General features: G+C 40.7%; 1 protein-coding gene across 3 annotated transcripts in view; it reads right to left on the bottom strand.

The window, feature by feature from the left end:
* The window catches only part of LOC112565421 (transcriptional repressor NF-X1-like), a 27,980-nt gene extending 5,856 nt beyond the window's left edge, over positions 1–22,124 (bottom strand). The window contains exons 1-22 of one of the 3 annotated variants that reach the window (XM_025240879.1): positions 22,042–22,124; positions 20,348–21,321; positions 19,683–19,838; positions 19,184–19,261; positions 15,268–15,370; positions 14,073–14,144; positions 13,565–13,704; positions 12,137–12,227; positions 11,480–11,688; positions 7,146–7,277; positions 6,898–6,980; positions 5,844–5,952; positions 5,461–5,580; positions 4,796–4,875; positions 4,513–4,617; positions 4,238–4,369; positions 2,889–2,980; positions 2,562–2,642; positions 1,464–1,598; positions 1,012–1,078; positions 588–733; positions 113–208 (exon numbers count right to left, since the gene is read on the bottom strand). In XM_025240879.1, the coding sequence (XP_025096664.1) occupies positions 113–208; positions 588–733; positions 1,012–1,078; positions 1,464–1,598; positions 2,562–2,642; positions 2,889–2,980; positions 4,238–4,369; positions 4,513–4,617; positions 4,796–4,875; positions 5,461–5,580; positions 5,844–5,952; positions 6,898–6,980; positions 7,146–7,277; positions 11,480–11,688; positions 12,137–12,227; positions 13,565–13,704; positions 14,073–14,144; positions 15,268–15,370; positions 19,184–19,261; positions 19,683–19,838; positions 20,348–21,275 (3,155 nt within the window). In that variant the 5' untranslated portion in view covers positions 21,276–21,321; positions 22,042–22,124. Of the gene's footprint in view, positions 1–112; positions 209–587; positions 734–1,011; positions 1,079–1,463; positions 1,599–2,561; positions 2,643–2,888; positions 2,981–4,237; positions 4,370–4,512; positions 4,618–4,795; positions 4,876–5,460; positions 5,581–5,843; positions 5,953–6,897; positions 6,981–7,145; positions 7,278–11,479; positions 11,689–12,136; positions 12,228–13,564; positions 13,705–14,072; positions 14,145–15,267; positions 15,371–19,183; positions 19,262–19,682; positions 19,839–20,347; positions 21,322–21,896; positions 22,016–22,041 lie in introns of those variants that run through there. The other 2 variants (XM_025240881.1, XM_025240880.1) reach the window with 2 other exon arrangements.
* Between the last annotated feature and the right edge of the window lie 78 nt (positions 22,125–22,202).

The following is a 22,202-nucleotide window of genomic DNA, read 5'->3' as shown; positions in this document are numbered from 1 at the left end:
CAGTTTACATTTTGGAGAGTTTTCCAAGAAAAAAAAAAACAAAAACGCTTAAAAGCAAACATACAATGAAATTCATTTATTTCTCTTTCATCACTATTAAGTCTAGGCTCACCATGCTAACACTGGCTTGGCATGATGTGGAATGGGAATAGGAACTTTACGTGCAAGAGAAGCTGTCAATGTCACAGGTGGCAAATAGCATTTGGTTCTGTAATAACAAGTTTAAATTATATCACTTGCAGATAAAATATAAAAATATGTGCTCTTGTGAATATTTTGGACATAATGTTCTACATATTAGGATGCACATGTCACACCATCTACCCTTACTATCTTCAGAGAAGTAAATATTGAAATAACCTGTATAACACCACATTGAAACTTGTCTAATAACACACTGAAATAACCAAACTGAAATAACCTGTATAACACCACTTAAAAATGCAAAAAACTGAGACATGCATGTAAACATGTACACAATACACACAAGTATCCATGCATTTATTTGGTTATCTTTTTCTATACAAAGGCATACCAAAAAACTGCTGGAAAAGGTTCCAGAAATAATACTAAAAAATATTACTTGCCTGTGAGCTGTGGCAACCACATTTTTGTTAGGTTCGTAGTCATAACTTTGTGTTTCACATCCATAGGCTTCTGCTAGTTCATGAACAGCTCGCCGCTGCTCTCTATTCATTGATGGAAAAGCATAGCTTCGGGACGATTGCTTGGACTGTGTGCACATTTATTTTGGTAAAATTAGTCTTTTGGAGAAAGTCATTAACAAATACATAAGTTTTAAAATACAGCAATAGAGAATATAAAAATAAGAGACAGCAAAAGAAAATGTCAATTTATGGTAAAGAGAGATACAAGAAATCTGATTCAAGAAAAAGAATGGTGATTTGCTGATAAAAAAACAAAAGAACTGGACTTTATAGAAAGGCACGAAATAAATATTTTTTACATTTGACAGGAAAATTACATAAAAAGAAATGCTTAAAGCCCTACCTGTTTTGCATTCTGAATAAGTTCAGCTAAAGCTTTTTCAACTTTGGCGATGAAGGCTGGTTGCTTTCTGAAAATAAAGGAGACGTTAATTTGCTATCAATTTATTCAAACTAGTCTCATCCGCTTTACTTGACAAATCAATTGACCACTGTCAAATTTTATTTCTTTTTAAGAAACAAAGTAGGACAAACATTAATTCATGGTCAAAACAAGCATGTCAGAATGAGGGGCCCCTGAGGGCCACATGGATCACATCTGACAAGGCTGGTATAAAAGACCTTACAAAATTTAACATTTGCTCATACAAAGATAACTTCCTGCAACATACTTAAATAATCATGTGGTTTATGTAGTTAACAAATAGTCATGTTGTTTTATGCATATACAGTCCATGCAACCAGATGCACACACATGCCATCATCTAAAGTGGCTGTTGACAGAAGCTTTCATACCGACACATGTCCTTCAGGAAATCCGAGTACTTTGGGCCACTTAATTTGGTATCTAACTCTGGATTCTGGATTTCCAATGCAAAAGCAATGCGTTTATTTCTCTCCAGAATGGCACATTTTGCATCACATTCCAGCCTGCAGACAGAAACAGACATGGCATAATGGCTACCCTTGCAGCCAGCAGGTGAGATTTTTTCATATATCAATAAAAAGCAAAGAACCACAAAGAACACTTGTTTGCTAACATATCAGTCTAGATATTTGGTTGAAATAGCACTTTTACATGCAGGAGTAAGAAGCATGTTCATAACTGTACAGAAATTACGCAGTTTTATGCATAAATCATTTCTTAATCCAAAAACCACATACATAAACTGACCAGCAACTTTTTATCTTTGTAACTGTAAACAGTTGAATAAAGGGGACCATAACTGCCCCCTCCTATGTCCTTTAATAATAAAAATTAGAATAAAGTTGATTCATATATCAATTCATATCATCAAAGCTGGTTTAAAGTGTTCTATGTTTATATGACATTTAAATAGAAGCTGAACTTGCAATCTTTGGTGCAGTGGCCTAACTTTCACAGATGAAAATAGCATTCCATCAACACAAATCTTGTTAAAGCATAATGCTTATAGTCATTGCAAGCTTAGCTCTTGGAGATGTACAATGTCAGTTATATCAGACCTGCCTGTATTGCACACAAATTTCGAGGACAGCTCAATATCAATACATTCCGAAGCGATCTCAGGAAAAGGAAACAATAATCTGAAATTGCTGATGCACAGATCTAAAATCAAAGTAATGGCAAGATGGCACAGATGGAGCAATAGGAATAAATTAGAATGGTCCAGAAAAAGAAGTGGCACTGACCCTGAAATCAATCCAGGGATGTAGCGAATGGTTAAACGCATGCTCACATCAATATTTAACACAAAACTTAACGCAGATCAATAGGCAAAGATGAAAAATGACAGACAGAAGTCACCGCCTAGCCAGTCAGGTGAAGGGATATCACTCTCACATATCACATTGAAATGTGTCAGAAATACCTGTATCTATCAATACAGAGATACAGATCTTGGATAAACTCACAGTCTTGTTTTTTTCTGCATAAGGTGTGAAATATCTAGCTCTTGTCCAGGACCACCACTGGCCACAGCCTGAACTGCCAACCTAAAAACACACATACATACATTTAATCAGGCACAAATTATCTTGTAATCGTCTGTACCAAAGTAGTCTGTAAACTTGGCAACAAGGTATAATGATTACATAAGCTTTACATGAACATCTGTGGACATAACCCAAGAGGTTAAAAAGAAATAGTACAAGCTGCCAGATTTTGAATTTTACATATTCAATGGGATTTTAAAAAGCTGAATAAAGTCTCTATATCTGCTACAGCACAATGTAACTCACTTTTGAAACTGGATGATCTCAGCTGACATACTGCCTCCGGCTTGACACTGAGCCATAGCTCTTCTGTTTTTGCATGCACAAGTGATCTCAACCTAAAACATTAGGCAACTCAACCGTGCTATTAAAATGATACTACAGTCAAATCTCCCTACTATGCCACCTACCGGGACCGAGCAAAAGTGGCATAGTAGCGAGAGTGGCATAGTAGAGAGGGTTCGTAAAAACGGCTTTATTTGTTCAAGTTACCCGTCAGTCCAAAGCAGGGGTGGGCAATTAATTTTCCCAAGGGGCCGCATGAGAAATTGGGATGGTTTTAGAGGGCCAGACTAATATAGTTAACTCAGTTTTACCTAATACTGTATGTATAGTATATATACTGGCGGGCGGGCCGGTCAGAGATAGGAGGCCTTTGCCCAGGTCTGGTCCAAAGCTCTCAAGAATCGTCGGCTTCCCTAGCTGTCTCCTCTCATTCTCCCCCTCACCTCTTCATCCTCCACCCCTCCCAACCACATCCGCGCACCTGCATCCTGTCGCTAGTCGACTCCCTCACACCTTCCCTCTGTCACGTGGCTGTCACCCGGCCAGCGACCACCACCCCCCCATTGCCAGCCTCCACCCTCCCTGTGTGCGTGCTAGGTTCCATCCACCTAACTGCAATGTCCCACACTACCATACAGTATAGTAATCGAGCACTGCGCGGAATTTCACAACTTGTGTCTTTTAACAGTCACAAAAAAAGTGGCATAGTAGCGAGAGTCTGGGGTGGCATAGTAAATTTTTTTTTACATTGAATTTATAGTCGGGACCGAGCAAAAGTGGCATAATACCGAGAGTGGCATAGTAGAGGGGTGGCATAGTAGGGAGATTTGACTGTACTTGTCACACAGCATACAGTAAATAAGTTTTTATTTAGTCTATATTCTACACACAATTTGCTTCATCTTTAGCATGACAAATGATGCTTTTGTCCAATGCACAACGCATATATCATTTGTATACAATATATTGGAAAAGCCAAAACTTGATGAAGGAGCACTTATATTATTTTTTTTATAGTAATGTTATGTAAATGGTAATTTATATGTTAAATAGCTTTCCTCTAAAATATGACCAAGTCAATACAAATGCACATTCATCTGTTGTCATTAAAAAAATAAGTCATGTTATTCTAAGGTTCAAATAAAATATTCTAAGGTTCAAATAAAATATAGACACTAAAAGCCATTTATAGGTGTGCTGCCTGTGGGAAATAGCATATATTTCATGCAGTATATACACATTTCTGTGCTTCAGAGGTAAATGTCAAGCAATTCATATCCCATAAGCTAAAAGCAAGGTTTAAAACGTACCTGAGCCTTGCAAGGAATTGGGGGACACTGCTCAGAATCTGCATGGCAAGGTGCACCACATGGGTGATCGCAGTCAGGCCTTTTCTTAGTACAAGGCTGCTTGCAGAACTCGCCCTCAGCAAAGCAAACTCCCTGAATGGCAAAATGACAAGATTTTCTACTGCATGTTTTCTTTGTAATATATTTCAACTATTTTATTAGAGTTTTAACTGAAGAGGTGGAACATGTCAAGACATTTTATAACTAGGATAAATGAACAGTAATGAGGTTCTAACCTTGTGACATGAGCGCTGACACTTGTGCTGCCCACATGGCAGCATTTTACCACAAGACCTCCCGCACGGTATGTCTGTCATGTGACAAGGAATATTCTTCCTTGTCTTTAAACAAATATACAACATATATATTATCCAATCTGTGATATGAAAAATAGGGTGTTTTTCTTTTCTAATGTTTGACATGTCAGCTAAATGAGTATTACTAAATCCTAGGGCTTGGATGGGTATTAGAACATACTGCTGTATTGACAAACAAACAGAGCACAAGCATAAAACCTACCTCGTGCTCACCCATGCATACTTTCTCCACAAGTTCTGTACAAGGTGGGCATATTTCCTCACTATGACATGTGTGTCTCACTGTAAAGGAAACCAACAATTATGGGACTTCTTCAACACATGGCAAAACAAAATTTACTCTCTCTCAGTTGTAGAATTATCCCAGTGCTCACAATGATCCAAAATTTAGTTACTTCTGTGATAAGTTCAGACATTCATGTTGTAATGGTATGTTGAGTATTTTTGTCCACTAATCAGGTGACAGAAACTGCACCCCAGGCCACGATCATCTAAATTGCTTGTTTTGTAAAAGACAAAGCGAGGGCAAGGTTAGAATACTTACATAATAATTTTTCTTAATTAAAAAACATATTTATATCAAAAGTAGGCTTGTGAAAAATCGAAATTTTGGAATAATCAATATGATTTTTTTGGAGAGGGAAGAGACCCCTATCTTGTAGTGCCGAGCAGGGCATCCACTTCTGCAGCCCCTTCCCTCTTTTTTGGGGTTGTAGCTGCAGTGTTGGCATTGACCTTGGTCAGATTTTTCTTAGAATTTACTTCTAATCTTCTATTTCAACTCCTCCGAAAGTTTTGAAAATCCTTGAAAATCACTGTTACAACTTAACTTTGGAAAAACCCGTAGCCTTAAATGACTGTTCTCACCTGGATGTGCACAGGCATGTAGGCGTGTGCAGATGCGGTGACAGGGAGGTGGCATTGTACCACAAGGCACTGGAGGATAGATAACTTCTGCCCCACAGTGACAGGACAGTTCATCAAAGGCTGGCAACAAACCACATGTCAGCGCTTAACAAAATTATTTTTTTTAATGAACAAGGCCACAGTTTTTAAACAATTAATAGTCTCTGTGTTTATGCAAGATTGTACTACACAGCTTCTATCACTTAGCAAAGATCAAACAGTTAAATCTCAGATCATTTATCCTCTTTGAAAAAGAGAAAAAAAAGAAAAGAAAAAAAAAAAAGAAAGAAAAGACTGCATTCTCATGTAGTACATCATCATACAGGAGAACAGGAAATACATACTAGCTTGCAAACATGGCCTGCAGTTGCCACGGTGACAAAGCTCTTCACATCTATGCAGCCCACAGCTGAGCTGCCGACCACAAGTCTGCTCACAAATGTGGACCTCCCGCTGCAATGCACATTGTCATATTGAAATGTTCCTGAGTCACAAAGATTCAAAGTTTATTAATTATAGCATAAAAAAATTAAGTGACAAAACAGAACTATTCTGGTCAATTAGAAATATCTCCTTCGGTGGTAAAATTCCCTTTTTCAAGTACTTATCAGGTGACATGACTTCGTGGAGTTCACCTTACTAACTACCCAATTCCAGTCATCTGCTGCTGATTGGTCAAAAATAACCAATGAACAGGGAGCACAAACTAATCCCACTCACTCTCATATTCTGCCCTGTTCACTTCTCCAGTTTTTGCCAGAACTCAGAAGAGATCAATAGCACAAAAGTAGGAGAAAAACCAGGTTACTTCATCATACATTTTTTTTGTACTATACCAGATGACATGACTAAGTGGAAAATAAATGAGGTGGGTTGGCAGTCAATTAAAAAAAAAAGGTTACTGTTGCAAATCAAGAAAAACATCCTTTTCTGTAGCAATTCATCGCTGACCAACTGCAGCCAGGAGAAGCAAATATCACATGGTGAATCGATAAAACATGACAGGGAGTGGGATAGTGAACATACAACGCTATTGCAGAGCAGGTAACCCAAGGCTTCTCCATGACACATCACCAAGAAAAGGTCACTGAAAGCAGAACTGGTGAGGTGAGCTCACAGGCTAGGCAGGGCAGGATGAGGAATGAGTTGGTGGAGTTTGTGTACTCCCTGTTCATTGGTAAGCTTTGACCAATCAGGAGTGGCACCCGGTTTTGGGTAACTAGTAGGGTACCATGTCATTTAGTAATAAAGGATAAAATACTAATGAACAATTTTTCTAAGGAAAAATGGTCAGGCATAGTGTATAGCTCTTTTTGAATAGAGCAATATTTGCAAAAGTTTTGACTAAAACAGAGTGCTATATTTAATAAACACAGAATTTACTCAAAAATATCTTACCACACAGCATGTTTCATTGCATTTGTGTCGGCCACACATCTTCTTTTTGTTGCATCTCTTTTCGCACTTGAATGGTTGGTCAGCTGGAAATAATCCAATACAAGCAAGTACAGAAACAGAAAGGAAAGAGAAGGGTGTAAACAACCATGGAAGAACTTGTATTCAAGAACTTTTTTCCCCCTCAAAGCAATCAAATAATACTGAGCAAGCATTACTATGTCATGCAAAGCCACATGAGTGTGACCTACCTGAAAATTTGACTAAATCATGACATGGAAATTCCTTGTGCACTGCACCACACACACAAGTTAATTCTGTGACTCCATCACATTCCCCACAAGGTCCTATGTGACATTTCTGCTGACACACATGTGGATTACCTGCCCAAAACAACAGTGACATGAGATTAAAGAGAAGTGACAGGTTACAAGAGCTAAACTTTTTTTCTATTTTGAGCAGAAAAACTGAAATACACTGACCAGAACTTTTTTTAAAAAAACAATCATCCTTTCAGATAAGAAAGGCATTAATGATTGTAGTTAAGGACTCCCGTTACAGCCACACCACAGGCAACGAACAAAAGTCTCTGTTGGCAGAGGTAATACGAAAAAGAAAAAACAAACTTGTTTCAGAGCTTCCATACTTAATGAAATCCTGTAATAAACTCCTAATAATCACAGACTGGAAGCCACTAGTATTAATGTTACATGCGAACAGTAAAACACTAGCTAAAGTAAGAGAGCGTAATATCTTTAATCAGAAATCATCATCATCATTCCTTGTTACTCCTCAAGGAGCATAGGGCCGCAACAACACCTCGCCAGCGAACCCGGTTTTGGGCAGCCCCCCTCAGTTGGGCCCATGTGGTTCCGGCAGCCTTTGCCTCGCTCTCTACTGATCTTCTCCAGGTCTGTTTTGGCCTCCCAACTTTTCTCTTCCCCTGCGGGTTCCAGTCAAGTGCCTGCCTGGCAATGGTGTCAGCCGGTTTGCGCAGGGTGTGTCCTATCCAGCCCCACTTGCGCTTTTTGATGTCTTGACTAATGGCATTCTGGTTAGTTCTTTCCCACAGGCTGCTGTTTGAGATCCTCTCAGGCCATCTTATTCTCAAAATATGGCGAAGGCATCGGTTGGTGAAGGTCTGGAGCTTGTTGTTGATGGTGTTTGTCACTCTCCAAGTTTCAGAGCCATACAGTAGGACTGCCTTCACATTGGTGTTAAATATGCGGGTCTTGTTGCGTAGGGATAATGCTCGGGAGTTCCAGATGGGGCGCAGACTGTTGAAAGTATGCCTGGCCTTGTTTATGCGGCTTCTGATGTCTTCGTCCGCTCCACCATCCTTGCTGACGATGCTCCCCAGATATGTGAAGCGGTCTGTTTCTAGGATGTTCTCTCCTTGAAGTTGAATTGGAAGTTCTTGCTTGTTGTTGAATTTCATCACTTCGGTCTTCTTTTTGTTGATCTTTAAGCCGGTCTTTTCTGCTTCCTCTGCTAGCTTGCTCAGTTTGGTTTGTGCATGCTGCTGCCGATGAGATAGGAGACTAATGTCATCTGCAAAGTCCAGGTCTTCTAGCTGTTTAGTGAAGGTCCACTGGATACCGGTGTTGTTGTCTTGGGTCGTCTTACGCATAACCCAGTCTATGACCATCAGGAAGATTGTCGGTGATAGTATGCAACCCTGTCTTACACCAGTCTTCATTACAAAAGGTTTAGTGAGTTTGCCATTATGGATAACTTGGCAGGATGAGTCTTCATACAATCCCTGGACGATGTTTATGAATTTAGGCGGAATACCATAGTGGTTCATCAGTCTCCAGATGACGTCCCTGTCTACACTGTCGAAGGCCTTCTCAAAGTCCACAAAGGTTATATAAAGGGAGGATTGCCATTCGATGGACTGTTCTATGATGATACGAAGGGTTGCAATATGGTCAGTGCATGATTTGTCTTGGCGAAACCCTGCTTGTTCTGGTCTCATTCTCATGTCTAGTGCCTTCTTCAGTCTCTCTAGTATTATCCTTGTCAGGACTTTGCTGGGGATGGACAGCAGCATGATTCCCCGCCAGTTGTTGCACTGGGACAGGTCTCCTTTCTTTGGAAGTTTGACCAGGTGGCCTAATTTCCAGTCTGCTGGGATTAGCTCTTGTTCCCAGATCTTGTGTAGGAGGGGCTGTAAAATTGTTGCTGTTGTTTCTGGGTCTGCCTTTAATGCTTCTGGAGGTATGCCGTCCGGGCCTGCTGCTTTGCCATTTTTCATGCTTTTGATAGCTTTGATGATTTCTGTCTTAGTGGGAGGGCTGGTGTTGACATGAAGTTGTTCAGTTGCTGGTGGTATGTCAGGTAAGGATGGTGGATGAGGTCTATTCAGCATCTCTTCGAAGTACTCCATCCAGCGGTCTCTTTGCTCTGCATCATTTGTTATGGTCTTGCCGTTTTTGTCTTTCACTGGCTTGTTTGAGTTTACGCTCTTGCCTGACAGAGTTCGTGTTATTTCATATAATCTCTTCATGTTTCCCTGTGTGGCTGCTGTCTCTGCTTCCTCTGTTAGTTCATGGGTGAAGCGTCTCTTGTCCTCCCTTGACGACCTCTTCACTTGGCGATTGGCTTCCCAGTATTTCGCTCTGAGACCTTCTTTCTCTTGCTGGTCTTGGCACTGGTTGAGCTTCTGTTTCAGTCCCTTTCTTGATTCAATCTTTGCCCAGGTCTCTTGGGTTATCCATTCCTTATGTTTTCTTTCCCTCTTTCCTAGAACATCTGTACAGGTTGACTTCCAAATTCTTTTGAGTGTTGACCAGTGTTCTTCCACAGATTCTTCCGCCAATCCTGAAAGGGCCTCGTACTTATTCTTAATTTCACAGTTATAAATTTCCCGTGTCTCCTTGTTCTTGAAGTACTGGGTATTGAACTTGTGATGTGGTCTGCCTGCTGTATCAATGAAGGACTTCAGCTTGATCTTGAAGACTGCTATTAGAAGCTGGTGGTCTGAAGCAGCATCTGCTCCTCTTCTCACTCTGACATCTTGGAGACTCCTTCTCCACCTTCGACCAACTGTTATATGGTCAATCTGGTTTTCCGTTTGGCCATCTGGGGAAGTCCACGTTGTTTTGTGTATATTCTTGTGTGGGAATACAGTGCCACCAATGACATGGTCGTTGAAAGCGCAGAAGTCTATGAAGAGCTCCCCGTTTTCATTGCAGGTGCCGACGCCATGTCTTCCCATGATGAGCTCTCTGTTGGTGTTGTCATCTCCCACTTTGGCATTTAGGTCTCCCATGATAATCTTCAGATCTCTTCCTGGTGTGCGGTCAAGAAGAGACTGCAGGGAGTTATAGAATTCTTCTTTTTCCTCTTCGTCTGCGGCATTCGTTGGTGCATAGCACTGGATGATGGTAGTCTTCCTTCCTTTAGCATTGAATCTTGCCGACATGAGCCGTGGTGAAACTGGCTCCCAGGCCCTCAGCGCCTTTGTTGCCTCTGTTGACATCAACAGTGCTACTCCCTGGGAATGGTCGTGGTCCAGGTCTTTGTGGCCAGAGTAAATGATGGTTTCCCCTGATGTTAGTCTGGCCTGCCCACTTCCATTCCATCTGGTTTCACATAACCCGAGGACCGTGATATTGTATCTTCTCATTTCCCTCGCTACTTGAGCTGATTTGCCACTTTCATAAAGGGTTCTGATATTCCAGGTCCCTATCCTGGTTTTTGCCTTGGTCGTCAGAAGATGAGTCGGCATGCTGGCTTCCCTAGGGCTTTCACCAGCCTGCGTCATGAGCTCTTCTGGAGAGGAATCTTCCTGACCAGGCCCCTGTTGCGATATTGTTGCAGTTTCTGTAACAGTTGATGTTTTACTTGAATGGGTTGTTAACCCATAGCAAAACCCCCAACCTGGAGGGCCAGGGTGCAACATTTTAGTCCGGCCTCTACCCTGACAGACCTGTTCGGCTTGGTTGGACCTGCCAGGAGCACAAGGCTCCCGCCGACATAGCTCTGTGGGTCGTTGAGGCACACAAGCCACCACACTACTACAAGGTAAGTTGCACCAGTTGGTGGTGGCTTTAATCAGAAAACACAGTGCTATTTATGTGCATGTCCTCTAGGACAAAATGTAACATGCTTATCACAGAAACATGGCAATAGTCACAGCATGAAGGACTACTGGCCATTAGGGCAGTGAACTAAGTGGTTCCCTGTATAGAAGGTAAAATACACAGAAGATGGAACCCAACCATTTCTCATCTTTTATCTTCTCTGATAAATCAAGTACCTAATTACTGCTGGGCTGCTAATAGAGAACAGGATTATTCCTTGTTGTTTACCCCAGTGAGCTTTTAACCCACAACTTTTTGCGTTATAAAGTGTATAATCAATCGTGGAAAATCTTAAAAAATCTTGATCAAAAATAATTCAGATGGTCTAAGTGTAAAGTGAACTAAGGAAAAAATTTTTCGCTGACATACTTAGGCGTGGAGCGCAGTGAGACAGACAAGAAAGAACACTGGTAAGACAGAAAAGAAGTATAAATAATAACTAAAACTAACAAAATAAATAATGTGTATGTTGCATATTGATGTAAGAAATGTTCTACCTTCAGGTCCACAAGCCAAACGTTTTTGGCAGAGCTTGTCACATGTTGGCAAAGGGTCCAAACAGCTTTTACGAGGAGCTACAGACAAGTCTGCCAGAGAGGTTTTGCCACAGCAGCAATTCCTAACTTCCTGAGGCAGGAGGCTACAGGTTCCACAGTCACCAGGATGACAAGGATCTTCACAAACATGATTGTTGCAGCCCAGCATCCTGTGACAACCCATAACAAACCACTAACTGATGCGAGAAAAAAAGCAAATATTTTGCGGCAGAAAGTTTGCTATTTTAGCCTCTTACTGCCCAATAATATATAACTTTCTACTCCTCACTTAAATACTTTCCACTGTCAAGCCCCACCAACAAAAGAATTATATGGGATCATTATTATCAGTGTTGCCTCTGAGCCATGGCTGACTGTGGGCACCTTATGACATTACTACCAGCTATGGCTACACTTCTTGGTTTTCTGTCATTTTCCTGAGAACTGCTGAATGACAGAAAATTTTGCTCTTGGGTGGTTAGGCTCTTTAAAGCAGATATTTATATTTCTCAGAGATGATCCTTGCCAAATGCAGAAAACACACTTAAAATGCAGTAATACCTGTCAAAGATCTGGTTTAAGGGATTACATCCAGACTGATAGCAGAACATAGCTTACTTGCCACACGCTGCATTGCATGAAAAAGATATGGCTGCAATCTCTTCAGAGCCACATAATACTTCACGAGTCTGGTGACCACCGTAACACTCTGGAAACAAGAACAGACATGCAAATGGTGTACATAAAAGAACTGAGGAAAAAAATATTGCAAAACTGCAAACTTGTTTTTCTTATCTGTTACTATCCAACAGGTGCTTGAAGAGGTTCAAGTTCCAACAAGTTTGCCATGTATGTATGAGAATGTAAACAAATGAGTACATTTATGGCATCTATATACCCAAGGGAAACATACCATGTGCTCACAAAAATGCTGTATGTAAGTATCCAATTTGGTAAATATAAAATAGTCCTCCCAGATGATTAACTAGAAATTAAAAAGTAAGCAAAAAATGTGATTCCTTCGTCTTAATGCTGATATATGGGGAAGCAGGGTGGAGTTTTGGAAAATAGCTCAATTAAAGAAGCAAAGCAGATCAAATCATTTAACTTTCTTCTTGCACATCTGGAATATTGATTTGAGTTTGATTTTCAATTGTAAAGCAAAGTTTAATTTGCTTAAGTTTTGCTTCATCCTGAATAGCATGGTGATTAGTTTTAAGTCTGCACGAATCTCGCTTGTACCATGGCACTCACAGATACCATATATTGGCTGCTTATGTCTGTAACTACTGTAAAGCTTCCTTATTAAAACCTTCCCTATCATAACCTATCCAACTCAACTTATAACCAACAGTTTGTACTCTATTACGACTTTTTTGTAGAAGTGGTGTGTTGAAAAAAAAATTCAGTACATTTTAACAACAGACTGCCTCTGGCTGAGCTTTAACCCTATATTACAATATTCTGCAGAAGTCACATAAAATAAAAATATTTTGAAAGAAACTGCTTGTTTATTGGGTAACTGGTCACTGTGATCCAGACCACATTGCTTCAGTCATATTTACCAATCTGCCTTAGTCAAACTCAGTGGTGCCCAACCTTCTTGGGCTGATGTGGCCTGCAGGTCATAGGTTGGGCACCCCTGGTCAAACTGATCTAGGCCTAAATCACAAATTGATCTCTGATGACATATATTTATACATGAAGATGTTCAGTTAAAATCTCACTATAGTGGATAAACATAATTTTTTCTAAAATCATTGCAGTTTTTTCTTTGGAAGCATTTGACATCATTATTTTTTAGTTTGTTCTTGTAATTGTATAAGCAGACATTTTATTAATATGAAACATTTCATTGCTCGGGCATTCCCTAAGCCCAGGCCTGGGTCAATTCAACTTGCTGTGTTGGAGAGATGTGATCTTATGTGACACAGCATGGTCATATTTGGACTGATATAGCTGTAAGGACAATTTTTTGGTTGAAATGATCAAAAACAATCAACTATCATTAAAAGCTGTACCTTCAAGAAAATAGTGTTAACATACTTTGCTGTTCAGTAATGCTGCATGGAAGACATTCTCCTGCATGGCAAATTCTTGCACAAGAATGCTGCCCACAATTCAACAGTTTGCCACAAACCTTATCACATTTGAAGTCATTGGACTGTCCACATTTCACACTTTTCCTGTGTAGACAAAGTACACAAAAATACTAGATGACAATTTCATAAATCTACAAAGTAGGGAATGTGTTTTTTTTATACTAAAACCAAACTGAGCCCATTCATAACAAAGAATTAAATATCTCATAATTCTGGACTAGCTGTATCCATTAAAATGTATTTCCCCTTAACATACACACATGCAAACACACTTTTCCTAAAAGCTTTGTTACTATAATAAAAAAATGAATCTTTAAAGAACAAGAAATTATCAAGAATGATCTCTCCCCCCTCCCCCCTCCAAAAAAAAAATTGAAAGAATGAAATATCTCCAACCTTTCAAAAATTGATAGCATAAAACATTTAATTGAAAAAGTTTTAAAAGAGATTACTTGACGCTGCCACAGTCACACATCTTGCTGACAACAGCTGCACAAGGAGGACAAGGGCCTGGATGGCACAGACTGCAACAAATTGAAACATATATTAAACTAAAAGCTACATCTTTCTACATTACAACAAGATCAGCTTTTCTGGAGTATCACTGTGTCCATTGCTAGCAACTACAAGTCAACAACTGACAGGATCACAGTTATCAATATACAAGTACCATAAAGCCAATTTTTACAGGCATAAGGGTAATAGTGGAGTGGAAACAAATGTTTTCACAATAGAATGTATTTTAAAAATATATGTCAATGATCTTTAGTAAGATGTCAGTGAAAACAGCAATTTTTATTGTACGTTCTTTTTCAAGACTGGCCCAATTACATCATCACAGAACATATGCTACATTTGCTCTTTAACCATTGAGTGTCTTTGACAGTGAGCCTGCACTTGTTTGGCACACAGGGTCCTAAACTGGTCAGGTCACCAACAGCCATCAGACAGCTAACCCTCTCTCTCCAAGCATGGTTGAAAATTGTTCGTCATATGGTACAAATATAACAAAGTCTTAAAGTTCCAGTGGAGTTTCTTGTTAGGTATTATAAGGGGTGAGTGGTAATGTAGTGATTCAGACACTTGTTCATGTGGATTCAGATCTTGTCTCAGGACACTCACTGTATGTGTTCACAGGACTGACCATCAGATGTTTTCCTTTGCCAAATCACCTCTACGTGGCAGCACTTTCCTACTAAACCAACCGTACTACTACACCCACATTTTGTGGTTAAGTGGGGCAGCTGTTCCTTGCTCATTTATGATGCATTACAAATACAGTTAGTTCACCTCAAATTCATTTTTCAGGACCGGTTACCTCTGGTTCCCCTCTGTTAGATGGGTTGCATCAGTGTTTCCATAGTTACCTCCAACTTCTCAGTTGTCTCCCCTTTCATTTCCAGCATCTGTGTATTCTTCTAAAGCAAGGAGAACCACGGATGACCCAAAAGAGCACTCTTTTAAATGGGATACGATGGCTATTTTTGTGTTTATCAAAACCATTTACCCTGTGACCCAGTGTCCACACCTTTAGCATTGCACTTCCTCAAAATCTCTTGCCCATTTTGGCCTCTTTTTCAGAAATGTAGTCTACTATCTTCTATAGTCGTCATCTAGTAAGGTCAAAGAAGACAGATTTAAACTTACATAATGCATCGGTGGATACAGTCACCTGCTCGCTTCTTGTTGCACATATCACCACAGCTGTGCGGGGTTTCTGCTGGATGGTACTCTGGGTCTCTTATCTTACCTATTGAAAACACATCCAAAACACCATGTAACCTTAAATGTTGGAAGAGTTAACACTTCTAGACAATCTTCACTTGTAGGCAAGTCACCTGCAAGATGTGCCAGAAAAATTTGATGCCTTAAAAAAAATACCGCTTTTGATGGTAAAATTTCTTTCTTCAAGTACTTACCACATGACATGACTACATGGAGATCACCCTCTAGCTACCTCAAATCCAGCTGTTCAGTCCAGTCACAGTCTAACGACCACAGAATGGTATGGACACAAATTCAGATCACCCCCATCTTTACCTGCCATGCCAGTGAGCACTCCTCTTCAGTTTTTCACCTGGATTGTGTATGAAAACCCCCTGTGGGGAGAAAGGACGGAGCTAGGCATCATGTCATCTGGTAAGTACTTGAAGAAAGAAATTTTACTATTAAAAAAAGTGGTATTTCTTCTTTATACTATACCAGATGACATGACCATATGGAGAATAGCTAACAGGTGGAGGGAATGACTGCCCACCCTGGTAGCATACCTAGTGAAACAAACAAAAAAGACACCCCAAATCCAGCCAGGGTTAGGTTTAGGGCGTGAGGCTGCCTTGACTGCACGATTGCAAGGCTGCCTTTGGACCATCTGAACAGGCCACCATGCCACATGCTGTGCTGCCAAGACATAATCAAATGCATGCCAAGAGTCAGAGTGAAGTGCAAGATCCTGCAGGTAGAACCTGGCAAGCGTCAAGTTAGAACTCCATCCTATAGCCTGAATAATATCTATCAGGGCTGCATTCCTTGAAAAAGGCTAGACTAGTGGCAACTGCTCGAATCTCACATGCTCAGTCACAAATTAGGGATGCCGCTGTTGGAGATAGTGCTACATAACTGCCTTAATGGTCATAGACTGGATTATGCAAAGAACAACAACACCGGTATCCAGTGGACCTTCACTAAACAGCTAGAGGACCTGGACTTTGCAGATGACATTAGTCTCCTATCTCATCAGCAACAACATGCACAATCCAAACAGAGTAAGCTAGCAGAGGAATTAGACTGGCTTAAAGGTCAACAGAAAGAAGACCGAAGGGATGAATGAACCACACCACAAGCAGGAACTTCCAATCCAACTTCAAGGAGAGAACATCCTGCAAACAGACCGCTTCACGTATCTGAGAAGCATAGTCAACAAGGATGGTGGAGTGGACAATGACATCAAAAGCTGCATCAACAAGGCCAGGCATGCTTTCAACAGCCTACAGCCCGTCGGGAACTCCCGAGCATTATCCTTCAGCAGTAAGACCCGCATGTTCATCACCAATGCGAAGGCAGTCCTACTGTCTGGTTCTGAAACCTGGACAGTGACAAACACCATCAACAACAAGCTCCAGGCCTTTACCAACCAATGCCTATGCCATATTCTGGGAATAATATGGCCTGAAAAGATCTCCAACAGCAGCCTGTGGAAAAAAAACAACCAGAATGCCACTAGCCAAGACACCAAAAAGCACAAATGGGGCTGGATAGGACACAACCTGCGCGAACCAGCTGACATCATTGCCAGGCAGGCACTTGACTGGAATCCTCAGGGGAAGAGGAGAGTTGGGAGACCAAAGCAGACTTGGAAAAGACCAGTAAAAAGCAAGGCAAAGGACGTCAGAACCACATGGGCTCAACTGAAGGGGGCTGCCCAAAGTCAGGTCTGCTGATGAGGTGTTGTTGCGGCCCTATGCAGATGAGTAACAAGGACTAAACTAAACTAAGCTGCCATGAACCAGGCCTCAACAGACTGCTCGAAAATGTCTGTCTTTCCTACTGTCACACTGGTAAGAACAGATGTAAACATCCCTCTCTGCGCGAGGATGACCGCTTGAGGTAATCTGTAGCACTCTGACTAGATCCTGGCACCTAGATCCCGATCCTTTGGGCCCTACCTAAGTAGTGGAAGTAGTAACTTCCTGTTAGATAGTTAAACAGGAGCCAGGGAAAAGAGCTCAAAAGCTGCTGAGTTCAAAAAGGTTAGTACCCAGCCTAAATCCCAAGGGAAGAGGGTCCAGCCTCCTGTGCGAACAAGTGAAAATTTGTCAGCAAGGCAGAAGATGCATATTAGTTCCCACATCACAAGGACCACAACAAAGGAATGTATCCGAAACATGGCTTTACAGCCTTTAATAGTAACTGGTGTCATGGATATCTTGTTTAAAAGCCACTTTCCGGCCACATTCCGCCACTTTCACCTGGGACATAAATGCAAAGATCCAGTACTTGCCTGATCTTCCTGTGTCACTGCATCATTAGAAATATGTCAACTTCTGATAGCAGCTCTGATAAGGCCCAGGCGTGAATGTTCAGATTCTTTGAAGCAGGAGGACAGAGCTGACTGCTCTGTAGTTTACGAGGTACCCTCAACCAACAAGGATGCTAACTCTAAGCCTCAAGACCAACTCCAGTTCAGTGGATCTACTAGGAGAATTCTGACATTGGCTCCCTTGATCTTAGTCAACTTTGGCAATAGGACTGCAGGTGAAAAGTTCCTCCTAACTCCATAACAAGGCATTGACTGCCCAAACCAACTGGTGACGCAAACATTGGAATCTTGTTCCAACAAGTCCAGGACAGGTGAAGCACCGCTTCCATGACCCGGATTAACACCCATGGTGCCAGGCAAAGCCCAAAGTGCATCATAACAAACTGAGAAAAAAAAATCTGCCTTCAAAGGCAAAGCACAGCAGTGGACTGCTGACGGGTGCATCGGGACGTGTAATTAGGCATCGGCTAAGTCTATGCCAGCCACCAACTGATACTGCGGGTCTTACTGACCTGTCATTTTCTATAGACGCAAGAAAGGTGTAGAGCCTGCTGAAATCCAGAATGGGTCTCCAACGGCCTCCTGGCTTTGATACCAGGAACAGGATGGTGTAGAAAGTCTGCAGGTCCATCCACTCCACCTCTTGAATAGTTTTCTTTTGGAACAGTAGTGAGATCTTGCTCACAGACATCGCGCTCTCTCTCTCATAAGGACATCTAGTCCAAGATCGGATTCTCCCCCACTGTCCCTGGCTGCCGAGTAACTTACTTTATGACCAGACTGTATAGCCAGGCTTGATGACGAAGCTGCCCTGCTGCCCCGGGCATCATTGGAATCATTGGCAGGCAGCGTGGAGGCAACATCCAGGGAGTAGTGTCGTCCTGTATTAACAGGCCGAGGTGTCACTGACCACCTGCATGCAACCTTGTACTTGGAAGAAGTTAAGTGGCAAACTTCACAAGGAAAAGATGAACAGGACAGGTAGTAGGTATGTTAGATAGCAGGAGTCTTCACTGCACTTCCCAGCCTGCACCTTCTTACATATCCAAGAGACTACAGAAACAATGTAGCTGACATACGTCTTAACTGCATGAAACTGGGCAAAAAACTGGAGAGGAGTACTCACTGGTATGGCAGGGAGAGACTGGGGAAGTGAAGGGGAAGGGTGAGCTGAATTTGTTTCTGTGGTTGTTAGACTGGAACAGGACTGGACAGCTGTATTTGAGGTACCTAGAGGGTGATCTGGCCCTCTGCTCCATTGGGGGCAAAAAGGAATAAGAAAGGGTGATCTCTATATAGTCCTGTCATATGGTATAGTATGAAGAAGAAACATCAGAAAAGCAAGGCAGTTTTCCCTGAATACACAATAAATACATCAAACACACACACACAAAATTAATGCAAGCATATGTCAACATTTTATAAATCCACAAAACACTGTGATACAAACATGCTCATAGAAATTACCAGAAGTTTACACACACACACACACACTCACTTACCCACAACCTCCCTCACACTTACCACAGAAACATCGATACTGATTAGGAATCTGATGAGTAACATTCTGACAGGCAGGGCAGCGCCAGCCGACATTATTGCCTGAAATAATTTTAACGGAGATGTCAAGGCAATCACTCCTAATTCACATGTAGTATTGTATAGTATTGTATAAAATTTTAAAAAGCTGTCACTCAGTTGGCAGCAGTAAGGTGACCCATAATTCTGGATAATTTGCACAGGTGTGCGCAGAAAGCAAACTAAATACTACAGTCCTAGAAGTGGTTTTCATATAATGTGCATAAAGAGATCTTGAAATTATACTATTTTTCACATCAGCCCTGTAATTAATAAAAATTAAGAATAATTGTAGACCTAAGAATGCCACTGACATGCTGATGCACATCTTCAAAACAAAAAACTTGTATATAAAATATGAAAACTTACTTTGACAAAAAAATTTACTTTTGCTGACCTATCCCCCATCCCCTCAAAAAAGTGAAGCAACAGTATCACCACTTACCTTCTCCCAAAGAAGACCTGGCCCATTGTCTGATGCATCGCAAATGAAAGACATGGTAGCAGTTGCCACAGCTCCATACAGCAGCTTTGTGATAGATGTTGTCACAGCACACCATGCATTCGTATGTGCCTTGACTCAATTGCTCTTGCATGTGAACTGTGCCCAGAAAGCACAATAAATTTGTTTTATCCCAATACTGCAAAAATTATTTAATACTGTTTTTTTTTTCTACTAAAGTAGATATAGTTTGTCTGCTACGGAATATGCTAGCTATTATTTCTGTGCTGATAATATAAAAGTAGACAGGTAGGGACTCCCAATTATAACCTGGCAGGATAGTGGAGCATTTCACCCATTACTCATTTTCACAAAACAAGATTCAGATATTACAGACACAGTAGAATAATCACTAGTTAAGCAAAAAGCCATTGTGACTCTTTAGGATCTAAACTTTAAACTCCTATTTTTAATTTTATTATCAATATACAAAGACAACTTTAGCTTTGGCTAAAAGAAACTCAAGGCTGATAATGTTTTTTTCAAACAGAAATCCATTGACTTTTGATTCAAAAATGTCAGCTGGGTCAGAATTAGAGTACGTAAGGATCTGATTATTTTTATGTATATATAAACGTGCAGTCTCTCCCTTAATAGCCATAACATACCTCGTTGATTGCCATCATTCTCTTTGACTTGTTCTTTTGTCCAGCGTTTGTTAGCAACATGCAGTCTGTGACCAAAGGTTCCATTCTGAGATGGACCACGACCACGACCATGCAGGACAGAAATCTCATTAACTTGGCCCTCATGCATGTTAAAGCCTCTCTGTGAATAACTTATCATACTTCTATCCCGACCTTCTGCTGCTTCCTCCCCATTCTCTTTGACAGAGCTTCCATTTGCACCGTCCTCCTTCTTAGCTTCTGGAATTGTTTTATTTCTGGCAAAAATATCGTTTACTTTCTTTACATACAATTTCCTCTGCTGACCTGCAGCATTCCCTGAAGTACTCTGGACATCCTCTGCTGTATCCAAAGACTGATAATTCCTGCGACCTGCATAACTGTACAGCAATTCATTAGAACTTCTCCCAGACCTCATGTCATCTGCTTGTGCATGCCACACTTTTTTGTTAAAATGCTTAGACTGGCTATTATTAGTGAAATGAGTATTTCCTCTGAACCCATAATTTCCCTGGCCTCTGCCACGGATGTAGCTATTTGCTTTGCCACCTCTTCCTCTGTTCTGAGAGTGCCATTCTATATGATGCCTACCACTAGGCTTATATGAAGAATGCCAGTTAAAACTGTCATCATGAGAAGCATGATTAGCACCTGACTCATTTCTAGGGTCACTAGCAAATTCTGAATATTCCTGAGGACTGTATAAATTATCACTGGAAAAGTTTTCTCCAGCAGGAAAGTAGGGGGAGACTTGTTGTGAGCTAAGATGTGGTGGTGGAACTCTCTGGAAAAAATCTTGTGGAAATTGTTGGTGCCCACTAGGATGAAAGTGTTGAGGCAACAATGGTGGTGGAAATGTGGAGCTGCAAGCTGCTTGCATCAGCTGCTCAAAGCTGAAGTTTCCATTCATAGTGGCTGAAGACTCCCAAGTTTGTCCACAATGTTGTATTTATGAGCTGTGAACATATTAAAGCCATTTAAGTAGTATTACAGAACAAAGAATTGGAACTAGTTGGGAGCAAGTAGTGAAATTGCATGAGGAAGAATCATTTATGCTGAAGCTAGAGGAGACAAAGGAATTCTCATTTCCTAACAAATGGGGATTTCAAGTAGTTGCGACTGATAGCCATAAAAATAAATCCTGGTTATCTAACCATAGAGTGTGAGCCCAGGTGGAACTTACTTAAAATGAAAATCCTTCAAAGTCATTCATATCTGTATGTAATTTAGTCAAGGGTTAGTTATGACATTAAAGGTTAAAGTAGTTATGACATTCACCGTGTTAATATTGCACAATACTGAGGTACGTCAAAAGCCATGAGCCCACCAAAAGAAAAAAAAAAACAGTTCATTTCGTCGACAGCTTTCCCTCAAAGATTACAAATCAATGCAGTTTTTATAGTGCCTTTTGAGCTTAAGAATAAAGATTAAAGATTGAAAAACTGCATTCTGTTTTATATAACATTATACAAAATATGGTTCTGTCTCGCTTAGAATGAGTTATAACGAACGACAAAATTAAATAGCAGACCCATCGGTTTCCTCCATAAAAGTTGACGATTGCAAAGTACAACAAACTAATGATCAGTTTTTTAAAATAGTTAAATCTATAACAGAATAAATTAAAAAACCGTGTTTATCTCTATGACAAAACAAGTTATTAACAGTCTACAAACTTTCTTTCACAGGATTTGCGCAACCACGGATGTGTATCTACACACGCAGAGTAGCGAACCCTTGAGAGACAACTCTATTTCCGGTCACAGTTTTGCTTTGTGTATTTTTCAAACTGTGCTTGATTATCTGATTTTTCTGTATTGTAGTTACACGGATATCT

Source organism: Pomacea canaliculata, linkage group LG5 (assembly GCF_003073045.1).
Source record: "Pomacea canaliculata isolate SZHN2017 linkage group LG5, ASM307304v1, whole genome shotgun sequence".
In the NCBI taxonomy this organism is placed as follows: domain Eukaryota; kingdom Metazoa; phylum Mollusca; class Gastropoda; order Architaenioglossa; family Ampullariidae; genus Pomacea; species Pomacea canaliculata.
The sequence above is the reverse complement of the archived record's forward strand: the minus strand, read 5'-3'. Positions and strand labels throughout refer to the sequence as shown.